We start from the raw sequence: 19,827 nt of genomic DNA, 5'->3' as shown, positions 1-19,827 counted from the left end.
ACCAGTACACACAAAAACGGAACCTGCACAAGGAGTCAGAGGAAGCAGTCTGAGCATGTAGCTCCTGTACACTTTCCTTTTTCATATCTGATAGGCAAAGGGGCAGAGAAGACATTCTTAATGAATTTGCATGAAATAGTGTGTCTTCCAGCAACTCTATACTTAAGCACCGACATGAAGATTGTGAAACAGAAGGAGCAGGATTAGGTAACCTCTATAACTGATCACTCCCTTCAGCTACAAATGGTCATGTCCTTCTGGAAATCAGCATTGTTCGATTAGTTACAGTTGCAGCTTTACTTGTCTTTTCCTCTGCAACCAGACTACTTCTTTAATAAGCAGCTCTGTAGGCTCGGAAGATGGTGACTATAACAAATTTTATTGGAATGATTCAACTGGATTTTAAGAAAAAAATCCCTAAAGCTTTCTTAATGGTACGAATGAAATTCAATCAGCAAGTTCCTGGGCAAAAACAAAAAACCAGCAACAACACCCCAACAAAACCACCAAACCTTTGCTTTTTGTAATATTCTTTGTGTATAACATACTATCAGGAAGAAAATAAGAGACTCAATGTAACAAGATACATTTCAGAAATTAGCTCTTTGTTCAGGTATGGGAACATTATGAAAATACAGGTGTTTTCTTTAAATACTCTCCTCCCAGATAATGATACCTACAGTTCTCTTTGACATTCATCAGTATCTTATCCTAAGAAGGTATCCAAAAGAGCAACTTAAAAAAATTTAAGACACTTAGTGGTTTCTTCCACTGCAATAATCTCCCTTAGTAGTGACAGTTCACAAGTTTTATTTCTAGGCCACTCTCAAAAAAGGGAGCAGGACATCCAAGTTTGCCTTTGTGAGCTGCTTTCCCTCTTCTTGAAGAGAAAGGGAAGCCCAGAGAAGGATACACTAATGCAGAAAGCAAGCTGATCACATCAGCCATTCTCCTCAATTCTGACATCCCCTAAAGCTAACTGGACCAATGGAAGTAACAACTTTTTCTAAAAGGGAATGATAGGATAGGCCACTTAAATTCCTATCCTTCCACCTGAAGGTCAAAGCTTGATAAAAAGTTTGTGCAAGTCTAGTAAATACAACATCCAATAGAATTTAGCATAGGTGTAACTCCACAAGCTCAATCACTACACCATGTGAGAGGAAAAAGGAACTGAAATTGTAAATGAGGGCCAGCACTTTGTGCTCAATACTAGGTATTTTACTTATGTCTTCTCATTTAATCTCTACAGTATCATTTAAAAGTGTAAATTATCCCCTTCTGACAGATAAAGAAAGCTGAAGAGCTGATAGGTTATATGAGCTGCACAGGGCCAGCTAGCGGGCCCCAGACTATTACATATTCCTGGTTCTGGAGAGACAATAATTTTCCTATGCCAGCAAAGATGTGAGAACTATATTGTTCTCTGTACATTCAAGTATTCTCAGATAGTTTTCACTCCTGCAAGAACTGATCTCGCCATTCCTTTTTTCCCCGCTTTGGTAAAGCCCCAATGAGCTTGGATTGAAAAGGCACAAATATTTCTTTTGCAAGGAAGATAAGCCTCTACATTATACTCTTTCCCAGCAATCCATCCGTACATCCATCTTCCCATTCAATATTTTCAAGTATGTCGCCTATGTATAAGGGACCACGTTAAGTCCCCCTTTTTAGGAGTGCATTCACAAATTTCTCAAAACATTAAAAGTTGGTATCCTCAATATGTTCAGAGGATGTTTCAGAGACAGCAATATCACTTACCCATAGATGAGAAAAAAGGAGGGAGGGCAGAATAAAAGAATTAAATTAATTCTCTATCTTTCTAGAAAGACAATAGGATATAAACTCTTTGGAGGAGGAGTTTTATATGGTTTGTTCATTAACATATCCATAGGGCTTGCAACAGTGCCCAACACACAGTAAATACTCAAATATTTGTTGAAGGAAATGAATGAATAAATAGACAAGCAAGGCAATGGGCAGGGAAAATGGAAGGAAAAGTGAAGAGATAGTGTAAGGAAGGTATGGATTGAATGAATGGCTTCCTCCTAGTCAGGATCTTGAATTAAGAATTCGCAATAAGCTCAAACGGTTTCACATACTTCTCCCAAACCTTAGGAACTTACTTTGTTGAGGGCCCCAGCTCCTGTCAGAATTAAGTGAGAATTTTCAACCTGGATGGTTCTCTGTCCCAGCCGAACAAGGTAAGCGCCTATTCCAATGGCTCGGCACGTAACCTTAAAAAAAAATTCTACACGTCACAAACTTATGACCCTTCTCAAGCTGTAAGAACTAAGGCACAGATATGTAAAACCCACATTAACAGAAAAAAATATTGTGAAGTCTGTCTGATTAATAACAATACAAAAATAACAATTTCCTGGTCAAAGAAAAGAAAGTACGGAATTCATTCACTGATTCAAGTATTAGACACTTAAATATTCAGAGGCCTTTTAATTCTCTTATACCTTTGTCTATTTCTCAGATGCTCGGTACCTATACTAGAGGTATGAATAAAGAAAGTAAGAAAAGAAATTCAAGCTGTTAAAACTCTGGTAGACTATTTAGAGAAACAAGATGTTAAACTAAAGGCTAAAAGGAGGTGATAGGTTTACCCGGGATATTCAGTTATTTACACTATCCTATCTTCTTTTACCATGCACAATTAATAGATATGCAATTTTTAAGAAATGTTCTCATTTCTTAATGGGACTGAATAGTAGGGATGGGAGCAAAAAGAAATCTTAGCTACCCAGTCAGCTCTTTGAAAATTCTATATTCAGGCAAGATTTACCAGGCTAATGGTGATGATCTCATCATAGGCCAATGAAGATTCTCCAGCAATCATTCCAGAACCTCGAAGATTCTCTACTCCAATTCCGTCTTCTTTCCCGATAATATCAGTTATCTTGTACCTATTGGATACAGCCATACCAAATTATAAGGTTAAACATAGTACGAACAATACTTTAAAAGAATAACCACCATTAAAAGGCTGCTAAAAGCATACTAGAAGCTTGTATATAATACCAGGGCTCTTCTCTTCTCATACTCTTCATTCACTTATCTTTCCTTTTTAGCTTGGTACCTGTTTTGTCTGGTGGCAATCTGGAATTAAGTAAATAGGTTTAAATCCCTGCTCTGACACACACAGCAATGTGATTCTGGGGATAATAGTTACTTCTGCATAATGGGGATAATAGTAGCTACCTCTAAGGGTTGATGTGAGAGTTAAATGAAAGCAATAAGGAGAGGACTTGATAGATAGATGGCACTTGGGTTTTAGATGCCCTTGCTTACTTTCTAGAGCAAGTGTCTTAAAAGTAGGATTAATGTTTATCTCTCTGTGATAAGGAATAGCTAATAAATCAGCAGTTTTAAATAAATTTTACATATCCAGAGGTGTAGTAAGAATGTCCAGCCCAATTTCTAAAGTCAAAAAAATGTGCTCCCATCTTAGCTCCTTTGTAAATATCAAAAGTATATACACAAGGGTTCCTGGCTGTAGGCCTCTGGAGGGGCAGATGGAATGTGTGTAGAAGTAAAATGCTGGCCAAGTTGTCTAGAAAGCATCCTGCGGATCCAGGGGGAGCCGCTCATCTGTCTTCTTGGCAGGGGATTAGGAGTGATAGCTGATAATGGGAAATGGGAGTCGGGGAGTGCAACTAATAAAATAAAGGAAAAATACAAAGTTGGAAGTAGAGATGGGCATATCTTATTTATTGTTCCATGTGTACCCAGAAGGCTTGGCACTGGGCACAGTTTTATAAGTTGAAATAATAAATAAGTATCCCATAGTGGCTCTTAAAATACTTTTTTTTTTTTTTTGCTCCTATATTTCTCTCCTCCCTTCTTTACTTTGAGCCCTCCATCAATTCCCTTTCTTTGCCCTTGCTGTTGGTCTGTGGCTTTGCATCTCTGTTTCCCAGCTTCCCTTGCCTTTCTATTTTTTGCTCTTCCTTTTGCGCTGTATCTAGACTCTAGATTCTAGAGTTATGTTCCTGGTAAAGCTAATCTCCCTTAAGGGGTTAACAAGCCACATTAATTTGTTGGGGAGGGGTGTGTGTGAGGGGGGGCGAGGAGTAGGGGATTAATGTGTTTTCTTTATAGGATCCACATGCCATAGAGTCACAAATACTCATGAGCCCAGTCAGCCTTGCCCGCAAAGCACATCTTTTCCCTCCTAAGGACTGCATATTGCTTCAAAGGTGTTTGTAATCTGTTAAATGGCATCTTCTCCCATTGTATTACATGAAAAAGAGTAAAAACTTCCCATTTTCTGCTTGATGATCAGAGTCTTCTACCATTAAGATTATCATTCTTTAAAGTAGTACCAAATTTTAATGTTATTTATAATGAAAACCTTTGTATAGTGTAATACAATTAACACATTCGTATGTATCATTTTTGATCTTCAAAACAATCTAGTGTGATAGATAACATCATCTCCATTATTACAGAGAATAACAATAGTGGCCAGGATTTTTGACTGCTTACTATATGCTCAGTGCTGTGCTAACAGCTTTACATATATTAGTTTACTTGATCTTCATCTTACAGATGAGGAAACTAAAGCTCGGAAAAGAAAAACAATTTGCTTTAACAAAAGCAATATATAAAAACAACAGCTTTCTTTTGAGATACCAGTAACAAAGAGTTAAAAAAATATGACAGGAGGGGGAGAAATCTCATTTACAGTAGTAAGAAAAAATGCAAAATATTTAGTAATAAACATTTAAAAATAGGTAAAATCCCACTATACCCACATTTGCCACAGTGAAATAAATGCCAGAGGCATTGAAGGATGTTTTTAAATTTTTGAAAGAAACACTATGATAAGTGATATCTGTTAGGTCCCATGTGAAATACTTGCTTTAGGTAGTTCACATCTTAACATTAGATAGTGCTACATTCCTTTTGACAATGTCCTATCTTTGCAAAGCTGAGTTTTCACAGTTTCTGTGAAAAACAAACAAAAACACACAAAGAACTCTCACAAGTTTTGCACAAAAATGCAGAACAAGACTATGTCCAAGCTGATTCCAAGGTTTAAGATGTCATGCAGATGCCAATATCACAATTAGTAAGTAAATGTAATTATTAAGAATGAAATAGGAAAAATTTTCAATTATGTGTATATTTTCAAATGATTACTAAGTTGTTTGGGCATATTAATAAATCCTTATGAAGCTGTTTGGGTCTGACTACGTAATAAACAGAAATATTAGGTATATCTTTCTTGCTTAAAGGTGCTATGAAAAAATTACTGAGACAGTAAGGGTGCAGTGAACCAAAAAAGATTGGCAACTTCTGGCAAAACCCATATGAAGAAAACGACAAAACTTTAGAAATATGCTTGAATAAAAGGAAAATTCATACCATGTTTCTTGTTGGGAAGAGTTAATATTATCAAGATGTAAGCTCTTCTTAAATTAATGTATAAGCTTAATTCAATTTGAATCAAAATCATTATGGAAAGATTTTTGGAATTAAAAAAAAAATGAGCCTATATATAAAAAGACAAAAACGGCTAATGAAACTTGGAAAAAAATTTAAAATGTGATGAACTCTAACCCACTAGAATAGTTAAAATAGTGTGGCATTAGCCTACTAACAGAGCAAAAACAGAATACAAAGCCTAGTAACTGAATTAAGATTATTGTAAAAGTGAGGAAAGCGTAAATTATTTGATAAATGGTATTGGAGCAACTGATTAACATTTGGGAAAATACTTGTGAATGTTCAAATGTGATATATTCATTATGAAGAAATACTGTAAAGCCATATAATGTCATGTTCTCAAGTAATATTTTAAGAAGATACAAAATTTTTCCCAAAATATTTTTTAGTGAAAAGAACAAATTATAGAAGTTTTTCTATTACAACCCAATTATTAAGAAAAGGTATATACAGAGAAAAGGCAGCAAGAATATACATTAATAATTGTCTTTCAATAGGATTGTAGTTGATTTTTATTTTTTATTCATAATTGTTTACATGCTCCGATTTTTCTAAAATGAATAAATATTAAAAATATAATTAAAATCTTTCAGCTAATAAGTAGTAGAGCTAATATACAAACCTAAGACCTCCAAATTATATAAAAATCTTCATTGCTCTTCAAGGTCATGATTAGCAGAACAGTAGGGAAAAAATAATCAGATTCTCCTTCCTTTAATCTATGGCCAAATTATTCTGATACATATATACCTACCTAGATTCTCCTTCATCCTCTACATGTTCACAATAGACAGAGTTGAGAGCACTGACTCTCTTATAATCTTGAGGGGTCAGATATAAATATTTGTATCCCTGTGAAGCACAAATAGTTTTTAACTCATTATTTGCCATCATCACATAACCAGAAGACATAGCAAAGAATGCATAATGCAGCTTGTTCCAAAGCTAGCTTCATATTGCCACATAATTTTTTAGAGTTACTGTCTAACAGAATACCAGCATAGACAGTTCTCTCTTGAAAGATAGAAGCCTATTTCTCCAGTCACTGACTGTCCTGGAAACAAGATGTCTTGTAGCTGCAACACCAAGTATATCCCAGTAATTTCATTTTCAACAGAGTTGATCAGTTTTCTTATTTTAGTGACATCTCTGTTAAACATATCAATACAAAATTAAAGAATTGTCTGAATTACTATTTTTCACTTTCTCAAGTCCATAGTATCACCAAAATATGAACGGGTAAGTGATAATTGAGAGGATCATAAAACTAGGATACCCGATATTAAAATTGGAAGTCTATGCAGTGCTAATCATCCTTAAACATTGAACTCACACCTTTTGCTTTTTTAAAAAACTAGTTTCTGTTTACATTTAAAAATTATTTAAAACACTAACATTTCATAGTTATTTATTTTTATACATATAAATACATACTCACATAGAGTTATATCAGTGTGTTTAAGTTAAATGAATTATTAGTCATTCAACCAAAAAAAAAGTAAACAGAGAAAAACATTTTAAATACTATGAGAAATTATGCCCATCATTTAACTCAATGAATTAAAAGCTACATTTAGGCAGACAGTGAGCACAATGTGGAGGAGACATGAATCTGCCACAGATTTTGCATGACTTACGATGAGCACGCCTTGTAGCACTGAGTGTTATTAGTATGCCAGTCAGCACACACTTACTGAGTGCCTATTATGTGCAAGGTACTGTTCTAGGCACTGGAAAAACAAGAATAAACAGAATAGACAAAATTTCCTGGCCTCGTGAAACTTATCTTCTGTGAGAGAGAACATATACAAAATAAGTAAAACATAGACTGTTAGTGGAATAATGTTTAAGAAAAAAAATATTAAATAGAGAAGGCCGACAGGAGAATAGCCAGGGAAGGCTTCATTGAAAGTGTTTGAGCAAAGACCTGGAGGAAAATGAGACATGAGGATATCTGGGAGGAAAGCATTGTAGGCAGAAGGAACAAGTATAAACGTGCTGTGGCATGAGTGTGCCTAGAAGGTGCAAGATAGAGCCAGAGTGGGGAATGAGGCAAGCTATAGCAAAAAATGAGGGCAGGGTGGTATTGGAAGGCCAGTCCATGCAAGACTTTGTAGTTAACTATACAGCTTTCAGCTTTTCCTTGAATGAGTTGGGAAGCCACTGAAGGGTTTTAATCAGAGGAGAGTTCTGAGCCATGATCTGATTTATATTTTAACTGGATCATTCCACTTTCTGTTGAGAGTAGAGTTTGGGTAGGGAAAGGTCAGAAGAAGGAAGGTCAGTTAGGAAACTACTACAATAATGCAGGTAAGAGATGACGATGACTTGAGATACCTTGCAATAGTGGAAGTGGTTAGAAGTGGTTGGATTCTGGATATTTTAAAGGTCAGGAGGTAAACATGATTTACTGACAGAGTGGATGTGGGATGTGAGAGAACAAGAGAAGTCAGGGATAACTCCAAGGTGTTCTACTTAAATGGAAGAATAGAGGTACCATTTATTGAAACAGAGAAGACTATGGGAAGAACAAATTTATGAGAAATTAGAAGCTACATTTAGACAAATGTATAAGTAGAGATGTTGAATCTAGATAAATGAATCTGAAGTTCAAGTGTAGGCCATAAATTTGGAAGTTTATCAGTTTGCAGATGGAATTTAAAGCTTTAAGACTGATGAGATCATCAAGGGAAGATGAATATAGAAAAGAGGAGCAGTCTGGGGTCCAAGCTCTGAAACACATTTTTTTCTTTACCTCACTTTCTATATAGGCTATTCTGCCAAGGTACCAGGTGAGAGGTCACTGGGCCCTGAGGAGATTGAGACTGGAAAGTCTAAATCTTTTTGGTTCTGCCACAGCCTCTGCGGCCCTGACATCTGTCTCCATTCACATTAATTTTTTTTTTTTTTTTTTTTTTGTAATTTAAAAAATTGAGGTAAGATTCACACAACATAAAATTGGCCACTTTAAATAAAGTGTACATTTCAGTATTTTTTAGTATTTTCAGAGGTTGTGTAACCATCATCACTATCCATAACCCTCGCAAAAATCCTGTATTTAGTAGTGGTCGCCAACGTTTTCCCTGCATTTTTAAAATTAATTTTACTGAAGCATATAATTTACATGCAATACAATTCATCAGTTTTAAGTGTTGTAGTTTGATGAGTTCTGACGAATGTATATACTTGTATAATCACCACCACAATTGAAATACAAAATATTTCCATCATCCCCTGAAACACTCTTACACTTAAAGTTGTGAAAGGCAGCAAAGGAAACTGAGAAAGGACAGGTAGGAGGGTAAAAAGAGGACTGGCATCCTGGAAGCCAAGAGAAGTATTTCAAGGATGAAAGAGTGACTGTGTCAAATGCTGATAAGACGTCAAATAACTGAGATTAACGACAGATTTAACATCATGGAATCAATGGTGACCTTGACAAAAACAGCTACAGTGGAATGGTGAGGGTGCAAGCTTAACCAAAGTCTGTTCCAGAAGGAATGGGAGAAGAGTATCTGGAGATAGCAAGAAGAGACAACTCTTTTAGAAGCTTTGCTGTAAATGGAAGGAAAAAAATGGGATGTGGGTAGTGACTAGAGGGGTAAATATTTGTATGTTAAAGGGACCGATCCAGTAGAAAGGGAAAAAGCGATGATGTGAGGGGGAAGAAATGTTGATCTACACCTTTAAGTTGGCAAAAATAGAAAGGATCAGATGAACAAGAGGAGGGTTTGACCTTAGATAGGAGCAGGGACCGTGCACCCAAAGTACAGGAGAGATGGTGGAGAATAAGGGCACAGATGGAGACATGTGGGAGCTTGTGGACACTGTCTTCTAATTGCTTCTGTTTTCTGAGTGAATTGGCAAGTAAGGTCATCAGCTAAGAGTGAAGATGGGGGAAGAAGGTGTTGGAGGTTTGAGACAGGAAAAGACACAAAATTGTCATTCAGGAGCTTGAATTTAAAGTAAGACCAGTCAATAGCACTGTGTATTTTTCTCCATCAATGTTTAGCTATGTAGGTTCAGATTCAAGAGCAGATGAAAAGAGTTGGACTTACACAGGATTTTGTAAAGGCACGGCATAAATGGAATGAAAAAGTTGAGAGTGTAGGAAAGCTGAAGATTATAATGTGATTTTAATATTTAACCTATAATTGACCTTGGAATTTAAGCTAGATAGAAATGAAATGAGGATGTAAGGAGGGAGTAAAAAACAGAAGAAAGGTAGTAGGATCAGTAGTTGTAGGTTCTGTTGGATTCACAGGGTTTTTGGACTTGAAGTACTCACGAGAGTGAGTTGGGAAGATAGGGTAGAGGGGTAGCAAAGAAAGGGATGCTTGAAAATGAGAGGCTGAGCTGGGGTGGAGGATAAGACCATTAGGGGAGAGGAAGTCAAGGATTCGAGAGTCTAGATTATGGGATGGATCATTTATGTGGATATAATAATCTCCAAGAATTACAACAGGATCAGTAATATTGGAGAGAGTGACAATGTGCCAGCAACTAAAAGATGCAAAGAAGGAGAGAGAGAGTGACTAAAGGTCGGGGAATGCTATAATAAGGAGCAGTGGTAGTATGACACAGTCTAATGACATGAGATTCAAAGATGGGGTTTTTCAGAGAGAAAGGAGGGGAAAAACGGTCTGGAAGTAGCAATGAGGCACAAGGAAGACACTATTCTCCTTCTGGGCTCAGTGGTACAAGAGAAAGTGAGAAACCAGTCACTTCTTAAGAAGGCTACAGGGTAAGCAGTGTCTTTAAAGGATAGGCAGGTTTCAAGTAGAATAAGAAGGCTGAGGAACAATCAGAGAAGAAGCTGAGGACATAAGAGCTTTTGCTAATGATCGACCATAAGTACTGGAAGCCATAGTGGAATAGTTTAAAGATATATATTTTTGACTTAGCATGTCTCATGCTAAATGCATACCTACTGTTTAATCCAGTGTTCAACCAAAAAAATGAGCAAAAAAAAGAGCTGGAGGAAAAGCCAGGTGAACATACTGAGAGACAATGTTTCCAACTTGGTTTTGGTTTACCATAAATACTGACTTTTGAATTTAAACCTCTACCTCTCCCCAGCCTCTCTACACAGGCATATGCGTGGATACACACCCCCACACAACACACAACCATATAGTATCTTGTAGCATTATTATTTTTTAGTCTGTACCTTGTAAGGATCCTCAGGATCTACCCAGGCCACGTGAAACATATGACGAATTTCCTCTGCCAGTCCAATTCTTGCTCCACTGTTGGCTGCTACAAAGATGCGTGGAATACCCTCTGCCCTGGCAAGCTCAGAGGCTCTGAGAAACAGCCAGTCCTCCTGGGGCCCAAAGGACCCAATTTTGTACGTGATGTCATTGCCAATAACAATGATATCTCGGCCTTCTGGATATTCAGGACTCTTAAGGGTCATTTTCCAAGCTACCATGCCGATCTGCAAAAGCATAAACAAACAAATAAATAGAGGCTTCTTACATGCAAATTTTTTTCCAGGCTCTTTGAAGGTATCAGATTGTACCCAGAAACACAGCCTTTATGTAAACATATGCATTTGCACTGCTAACAAGCCAAGCTTCCTGTGGGAAACTAGAACAAACATTCTAGCATACTTCTCTAGATTATGTTGAGAATAGCTGGTTTACTATGTATTTCAGTTATCTCAATTCCTTCTTTGGGCCTGCTCAAAGAGATGAAAAAGCCAAAATCTAAACGTATTCAGGATACATTGGCACTGAGAGTTAAATCCAGAACTCTCTATCACTTTATCTATTGACACTAGTTCTACATTTTTTGAGATTCTTTCCAAGAAACCTTCAACATATCAAAGGAGAGCAGGAAGAGAATCATCTCCCATGGACTGTATAACTTTTGTGATTGTGGGTCCTTTCACTGTCCTCCAGCATTTGGTAGGAATAGCAGCAACATTCCTTACTGGCTTGCTTCATGTATCTCCCATTTCTGCAAGAACTGACTATAGTTCAAAATGCATTCTGTGAGCACCTCATCACTTTCTCCCAGAACCAGAAAACCAAAGGATGCAAAGAACTGATCTCTTGCTGCACTATGATATATGTAAATCTCTGTGCTCTGTTCAGCAACATCTGACCAGCCCCACAAATAAATGATATTGACTTAAAAGGCAGGGGTGACATGTTTCTTCCCAAACCCTCACAGCCCTCTCCTCTTTTAATCTTCTTCTATATGAGAGCTAGTCAATCCTTCTACTTGTTTACTTGCTAGTTCCATTTCTTTTCTGTTCACTCACACCCCAGTTACAGCTGCAGTTTTTCATGTCTGCCTGTCTATTTCCCTATACCTAGATAAGTAATGTTTTCCATTTTCCCCCATTTCTTCCTGTCTCCCCTCCCTTCCCACCCCCACTAACTCACCCCAAACACAAAGCCCACCAGATGAGCATTTCTGGTCTTGCCTAATGGAGCCCAGCCACATCTGCAGCCTTGGTCCCTCATCCCCAGGCTGCTGCATATCACCTCATTGGGGAGCAGGCCATCAAGAAGGGCCATTAACAGATGTAAATAGCAGCATCCCTGGAAAGCCACATGCATCACCCAGACTCAACCGGGCCAGTGATCATAAGCTCTGAGTACACATTCCTCAATCCAATTGCACATCCACTGTAATCAGGCTGGTTGAAGCTTTCCACACAGCTATTTGTGATTCTCAGCATTAAGAAATATATATATGAAACACCCACAGATAAACATAAGCTATTTAATATATTATACCACTGGCCAAATACAAATCAAAATGGATATAATACACAGAAAAAAATCCAATCACTTTGAGATATTACTCTATCTGCTCATTAAAGACAGAGAAAGGAACAAGAAACAGATCATCCAAAAATAAATAAATAAATAACAGCACAAAGAAACTCCAAATATCAGGACAATTTTGGTCACAGTTTTAAGAAGCTGGTTAATATAATGCCTGCGTGGGGAGAATATTTTACCTGCCTTCTCATGTGGCCCTCTAACACAATATCGTTTTTGTTTTTCAGAAAGGAAAAGCTATTTCCTCTAAGTTCATTTTTAGTTAGAAAGATTGGGTTTTACACCACATTTTATGATATATTAACCCTAGCCACATAGGCCAAAAGCAGCTTAAGACACAAGCCCTGAAGAATCTACTTCAGCATTTGCATGCTAATGCAAACACTGTGTCTATGTGTCACTGGGCAGGCAAATAATACTCTTATCTTCTGTTATTACCTGGGGACTCTGTGTCACTTGGGCAGTCAGTTCAGCAACTGTCCAGGTCATTATGCTTACAATATTGACTTCCAATTAGGTGTCAACATAGCAGCACCAAGAACACACTACTCTTTATCAATGTTCTTTCCAAAGTGTATTCCTCATCGACCGCCTCCCTCTCTCTTGAAATGTACCATTACAGAATGGAAAGTGCTACCCCAGTCTTTATATAGTGAGATTCCTTATTGGAAAAGATTAAGTTTGGAGTAAGCATAATGGATAAACATCTAAGAAAGCATCTACTGCTTAATTTATATTAAAGTTTAGATTTCACTGCTAATCAAATGGTAGGTCATATAATGGTGAACATGGGATTTGGAATCAAACAAACCTGCATCCATATCCATTTGTTAACTTCGTGACCTATCATTTGTTAACTTGGTGACCTTGGGAAATAACTTTTTGAGCTTCAATGTCCCCACATACAAAATTAATAATACCTATGCATTTGATGAACTATTAGAAGCCATAATCTATTAACTTCAACATACGAAGTTTGCTCCTTTCTCTCCTTTCAACCTATCCATATCTACCCATTCCAAAAGGTTCATTCAAATTCAATTTCCTTAGTAAAGCTTCCCTCTAGCCTAAAATGAGCCCTTTTTTCTCTGATCTCCTACTAAGACCTTCATGTAGAGAATTTATTTGATAATTAATCATACACTGCTTAGGACCACTTTTAGCTTGCCAGCTTGAACCATTATATCATCTCCTCCAGTGCCCTACACATAATATGGGAATAATAAATATCTGCTGGTTCCAGAGTCATGTCATTTTTTAAATGATACTTGGAAAACAGTCAACACCAAAGGCTTAGAACATTCTCCATGACTTATCTCTAGGGATCCTGACAGAATGGTCCTAAACATTAGTCAACTATATATTTTTAAAAATAACAATAACTACCATTAATTGAACATCTATGGCATGCTGTACTATACTAAATGTTGAGAAATACTGATAGTAGTTAAGAGGTTAAGCTGAGAAGTGTCAGCCTGTCTTGGTCTAAATCTCAGCTTTCTACTACTAGCTATATAACCTTGGACCATTCACTTCACCTTGTATAGCCTCAATTTTTCCAATTAGAAAATGAAGATAATAGTATCTTTCTGAAGGGACTGTTGTGAGGAACACATTAAATTAGTACAGAGATTGGCTTATAAAATTCCTCAAATAATAGCTATTGTTATTAATTCAAAAGGAGCTATTATTATTGTCATGAGAAAACTAAGGCACGGAGAAATTAAGTAACTTGTCCTTATAGCTAGTACTAATTGTTTATTATTTAAAATAAGTTTGCATAATTTCCTTCTCTAGAGAAATTAAGGAAGAATGTTCCAGGCTAGTGCCACTGCACTTAACTGAAACAATATGAAAAGATAAATATCAATTATAACATAAACATAAATGTCATTGACACCTAAATGTGATATGGTGTCCTGGACTGGACCCTGGAACAGAGAAAGGACACTGTAGAAAAACTGGTGAAATCCAAAGACATTGTAGAAAAACTGGTAAAATCCAAACAAAGACTGTACTTGATAATATTGCACCAATGTTAATTTCTCAGTTTTTATAATTATACCACGGTTATACAAGATATTAACATGAGGGAACACTGGGTGAAGGGCATATGGAAACTCTGTACTATCGTTGCAACTTTTCTGCAGATCTAAAATATTTTAAGACAAAAAGTTAAAATAATAAATGCTATAATAAAAACTTTTTTTAAATGAAGTAAATTGGCTAGTGAGGTCACTGTTCACATTTTGGACAGCCTCATAAAATGATGTCTATGAAGACTATGAATAGCAGTTTAAAATACCCATGATGTAATGCTAAATTTGAAGAACTGGTATAACAAAATTGAATGTATACCATAATGACTGTGAAAGGCAAAATAGTGTGGTGGTTAAGGGCACAGATTCAGAAGCCAGATTTGGAGAATATGACTCCAATAGAATCGGACCCTGACAGAATAGAGATTCAGTTTTCTAGCCATATAACCTTAGGTAAGTAACTAACCTCTATGTGCCTCAGTTTTCTCATCAGTAAAATGGGGCAAATAACCTACTCTATTAAGTTTGTTGTGAGGATTAAATACATGGTAAACCTTAGAACAGTATCTGGCACATAGTGAGTGCATAGCGTTATAATGCTCTCTCTAACTAAAAGAATGTTAGGAAAAAAACTGAAATGAAGCAACAGCAAAATGAGATGATAATTATTTTAGAATGATGAAATCATGTATTTCTCCTCATTTTCCAAATTTTCTTTAATGTGTTTATACTGCATTGATAACTTAAAAACTTTATAAGTTAAGAAAAAGTAACTGAGAAGAGTACCAAAAACTTTTTCCCTAGGTGACAGGTACGTGGGAGCTTATACTTCCATCTCTACTTCAGTGTATATTTGAACATTTGCATAATAAAAACAATTTTTAAGGGGAAAAAAATCTTATCACCTATTAGATTTTTCATATTTTATATAAGAACTGACTCTAAATTTCAGTCAGACTACAACAGATATTTTTATAATGTTAGAGAGCTATAAACATGAAAATTAAAGCTCACCTCAAAGGGAGAAGAATATCAGAAACTATCTCAGTTTGCTGGGGCAATCATTTCATTTTTTAAAAAGACATGCTCTGCGATGATGTGTTAGAATGTAAACATATGTATATATAGGTTTATACAATATTAATATCTCTACCTGAGAAGTAACTGCTTCAGTGTTTTTCTGGTCTGATGGTTAAATACATATTTATACTTTTAAAGTCAATATTTGTACAATAGACAAGAGCAGTGCCTATCAGCTAAACACATATTTAGGACTGTACCACATGTATTACAAACATGTACTAAAATCGAAAGCTTATATTTATACAGAGCCTTTCATCTCGAAGCGGGCTAAAGAGCTTTACAAACATATGTACATAAAAAGACGTTTGCACTGATAGGCAGGCAAGGTATCAATTCACTCACTCCTCTATTTCTTCCAGTAGTCTGGGATAGGAACACATGGTGTCAACAGATGCAAGTCTGTAACAGCTGCAAAGACATGTAACACAACAATCCACATAGTGATGCAGTCACTGAAAGAGGGCTTGCAACGTGAGAATAGCGACTATTCTCCAGTACAGAAGCACCACAGCCATTTCCAAATTTGTGTTTTTAAATTATTCTCTACTAAACTCAACTAATCACTCGACAAAATTGAATTTGATACTGGAAATGGTTTCTGAATGCAAAATACTTTCTGTCTGATGGTGAGAATTAGGTTGAAAAATGCTTCCTCCTGCCCTTGTTAGATTTAGAGGGGGAAAAAGGGTCACAACATTCAAGAGAAATGGTTCAAAATATTCTAAGAATAGCTTTCTCTCAGCAGACTGGGTCATTACTTCAAAAGAGCCACACCCCCTCCCCAATTTAATTAGGACACTTAAATTTTTCTGTCAAATTACTTTATACAGATGGGTCTATTTATATTATACATACAACAGAGATTTTATATTGAAAATTCTGCAATCACTATAAAAGCATACACAAAATGTGACAATATGATTAAGAATGTGACATTCACTGATTCCACCTCAGCCCAAGTTGCCTTGTACAGTAACTGAAAAATAATAACCAAAGGAAATTCCATCACTGAATCCCTTGTTTCTGCTTCCCTCCCTTCAGTGTTTTCATGCGGGTGAAACCTAGTGAAAATGACATTCCAGGACTAAGGGCTAAGAAAGCAACAAAAGGGAAACTTGTACCCTGGAAGGGGCTTGTGAGAGTGGGTGGGCTTATGGTCTAATGAGTTTCAGATTCAGGCTTTTGGTCCTGGCAGTTGCCACCAACTTCTTTCCCTGACCACTGCCTCTCAAAGGCACTGATTAATCAAGTGATTCTAGGCACTTACATGCCAATTTACTAACATAGCCATAAATTACTGAAAAAATACTTAATTTAGATGATTTCTGATAACAGAACATTCCAATTAGCAAGTTTTTTAGGTTTAGGGTAAGCAACCTAATTACCTTAAAGTGAAAAAGGGAGGAGGATCAAGAGTTACTGTGAATAAGCTAAGGATAAACAGAAATAAATATGTTTTCCTCATACAAGTTCTAAGGAAGAAAATATTTCTTTGGCCACAGTCTGATTCTGGAATAAACACATGCCAAGTGAGAGAGGAGGGAATGGGAGGAGAAAGCAAGCAGAAGAGAACAGTCTTATTTAACTGTTTTTATGTGGGTAAAATGATTTGTGCCACAGTATTTCCATAAGAAGTGGGACCATTATTTTCCTGTAGAAACACATTTGGTTCGAAAAGTATCACTGGACAGGACGTGAAAATCAAACCAAATGAATTATTCACAACCTCTGATCAGAGGTGATCATTATTTCTGATGCTCCAAACAGTGATTAGGATTCTGCTCTGAGATGTCATTTTCTCGCTGAGCAACACCAGTAATACAGAAAGGCATTATCTATCTATCCATATATGTATTTTTTCTCCTGGGAAGACCCTGGTTTAATGTTACTATAACAGATACTAAAAACATGATAATATTAACATTTATTCTGATGGTGCCCATAAATGCCATTAGTCTGACACCAAATGTCAACACTAATTATGACCTAAAGTTAACACCAAAATTGACATCAACATTAATTGTACTATCAGTGTGAACAGAATGTTCAAGTGCACACATTCACGCATGCACACCATATGTATACACACGCATTTTCCAAAGCTGCTGTTACTGCAAAATAAACAATATTAAGCAAAATAAACAATATTTAAGGATGTAAGAAGCATCCATCAACTTTAGCTATGCTGTGGGAAGCAGAAAGGGAATATCTTTGCCACGGTTGCCTTTCTTATATCTATCTCCTCATTTTGAGTTCAGCTGTAATAACATTTTTCTATATTGACTTAAATGTAGGTTAGACTGTGGCTGAGATGTGGAAGCTTTATTTTCCATGCTAAAAGTTTAAAAGTTGAGTTTTTCTGGCAAAGCCTCCAATAGCTTTTGCTCTACTATTGCCAGTGCCAGGAAGATGACCATCCTGCAAGGCCCTGGAGCAGCAAGACAAAGACTCCTAGAATGTCAGAGCTGAAACAAACCTAAGCACCATCTGCACCATAAAGAAGAGAAAACTAAGACCCAGGGAGAAGGAATCTAAACTCAAGTTCCTTTATAGACACCTAACTAAATGTTATTTTTTTCCTCTTTTGTAGTTTGTACAGAATATGGTATCTGCACTTTAATTAGATACTGTAAAAAAAAACAATTACAATTTTAACTCATGTTAGAATCTCATGGAAAAAGACATACTTGATGAAATATTGGAAAATACCAAATGTGTTAAAATGTGTATTTTTAAATCATAAGGCAATATAATATTTGATTTAATATGTGCCATTCAGAAAAACCATGTTGAAAAAAATGTCTTTCCATATTGTATTATCTGCTGGATATCGTGTTCCATTGCCTAGTGTTCTATGATCACATAAAAGAGCTGAAAACAATTTTCGTAACAGCTGAAAAACTCTTTTTTTCATGCTTGGATAATTCAAAAATGGCTGAAAAAAGTTACCTCAATCCTTCTAAAAGTCGATAAAAGGGTAAGAAAAATACCATTCTTAGAGCGAAAAATTTTCATCCCAGGGGTAACTCTTTGAAAATGTTACCAAAGATTAGAAACAATAAACAGGGAATTATTTCTCCCTGTAATATTTATGTACATGAAACCATATTAATTTTATACATATACAGGCAATGCTTTAGTAAACATATGAATTTTTCAAAAAACATGCAATGGAGCACATATAAACCAGTGGTATTTGAGAAAGGGGGCACAGCAGTAATTGGTTGATATAGAAATTAACCAAGTTGGCCTACTAAAGTTCAAGAAGCCTCGCCCATTAATCATATAAACAAATGTTGAACCCCGATGCTCCATGCTACACCTCATCCTCTGGTGGTATTTGTTGCTATCTTGATGTTCATTATTGCCTCTAGTTGGAGCTGTGTAAAGTTTCTTGACATAGGGTACTATATCACATCATTTTCCCATAAAATCTTAAAATTTAAGATGTATAAAAATGCTGGTGAATACATTCTTTTGTTTAAAGGCTATCTCTAGGAGTTACTTTTGAAAGGAACTGGGGAGCCCCGCCAAGTGCTGCACTCTTCCCCTCATCCTGCAGTAAGCAGGATGAGATTTTTCTTCAAATTTAATTGTGGGAATTTGGTACAAGTCTACAAGGTAAAGCCCACAAAAGTGAGGGTTCCCCCCAACTCTCTTCATGAATAAGTCTCCTGGAGTTTTTCATTTCTAGAGTGGTTTATACTGAGCCTTCTGCAATTCATCAATTACAGTTCTGGTTTCCCTACACCAGCACGGATTCTCTTGGAATTTTGAATTTCTGGGTTTCTGCTCTGAATTATGTTAACTATTTAAGACCAATATTGCTCTGGAGGATAATACTCAAGAAGTTCCTCAGTTTAACATGAATCAAATGTTTCTACTGATGACTTTTTTTTTAATGGTGCCAATTTTAAATAGTTTTATTTAAGACATTGCATTTTCCACTTTACAATAGTTCTTATAAAGTGTATTGTTATCTTCATTCCCTGTGCAGATATTCCATATTCAAGTATCAAGAATGCCCAGTTATTTACTATATAGCAGCTCAACTTTAAAACTGCCATGAAATTTGCTACAAATTTGAGTCCTTCTGTATTGTGTGGAACAATGCTAAATCTATTGCTCAAGGTTGGCTTAATCAACCTCTTCGATGGTAGGACCAGAAGAGGCACCACTAGAAGGCGGGGCTCCACCACCAGGGAAGCCCCCAGGCATTCCTCCAGACATGCCTCCTGCACTCTTGTACAGCTTGGTAATGATGCGGTTGCATACTTTTTCCAGCTCTTTCTGCTGATGTTCAAATTCTTCCTTCTCTGCAGTCTGGGCTAACGGATATGTTAGGATTTTCAAAGTCAGTCAAGCTCATTGGGCCTTGGTTTGCTACTAATGAAATGAGTCAAACTCAACTAGTTAACCTGATGAGAGCGCTCCAACACCAATAG

General features: G+C 36.4%; 1 protein-coding gene across 7 annotated transcripts in view; it reads right to left on the bottom strand.

Moving 5' to 3' along the window:
• The window catches only part of ACACA (acetyl-CoA carboxylase alpha), a 242,740-nt gene that overhangs the window by 61,111 nt on the left and 161,802 nt on the right, over positions 1–19,827 (bottom strand). For all 7 annotated transcript variants that reach the window (XM_023522859.1, XM_023522860.1, XM_011379399.2 and 4 more), the window contains 4 exons: positions 10,631–10,900; positions 6,215–6,312; positions 2,795–2,915; positions 2,127–2,237 (listed from right to left, as the gene is read on the bottom strand). In XM_023522859.1, the coding sequence (XP_023378627.1) occupies positions 2,127–2,237; positions 2,795–2,915; positions 6,215–6,312; positions 10,631–10,900 (600 nt within the window). The remainder of the gene's footprint in view (positions 1–2,126; positions 2,238–2,794; positions 2,916–6,214; positions 6,313–10,630; positions 10,901–19,827) is intronic.

Source organism: Pteropus vampyrus, unplaced genomic scaffold (assembly GCF_000151845.1).
Source record: "Pteropus vampyrus isolate Shadow unplaced genomic scaffold, Pvam_2.0 Scaffold358, whole genome shotgun sequence".
Lineage (NCBI taxonomy): Eukaryota > Metazoa > Chordata > Mammalia > Chiroptera > Pteropodidae > Pteropus > Pteropus vampyrus.
Note: the sequence above shows the minus strand (reverse complement) of the source record. Positions and strands in the feature narration are given on the sequence as shown.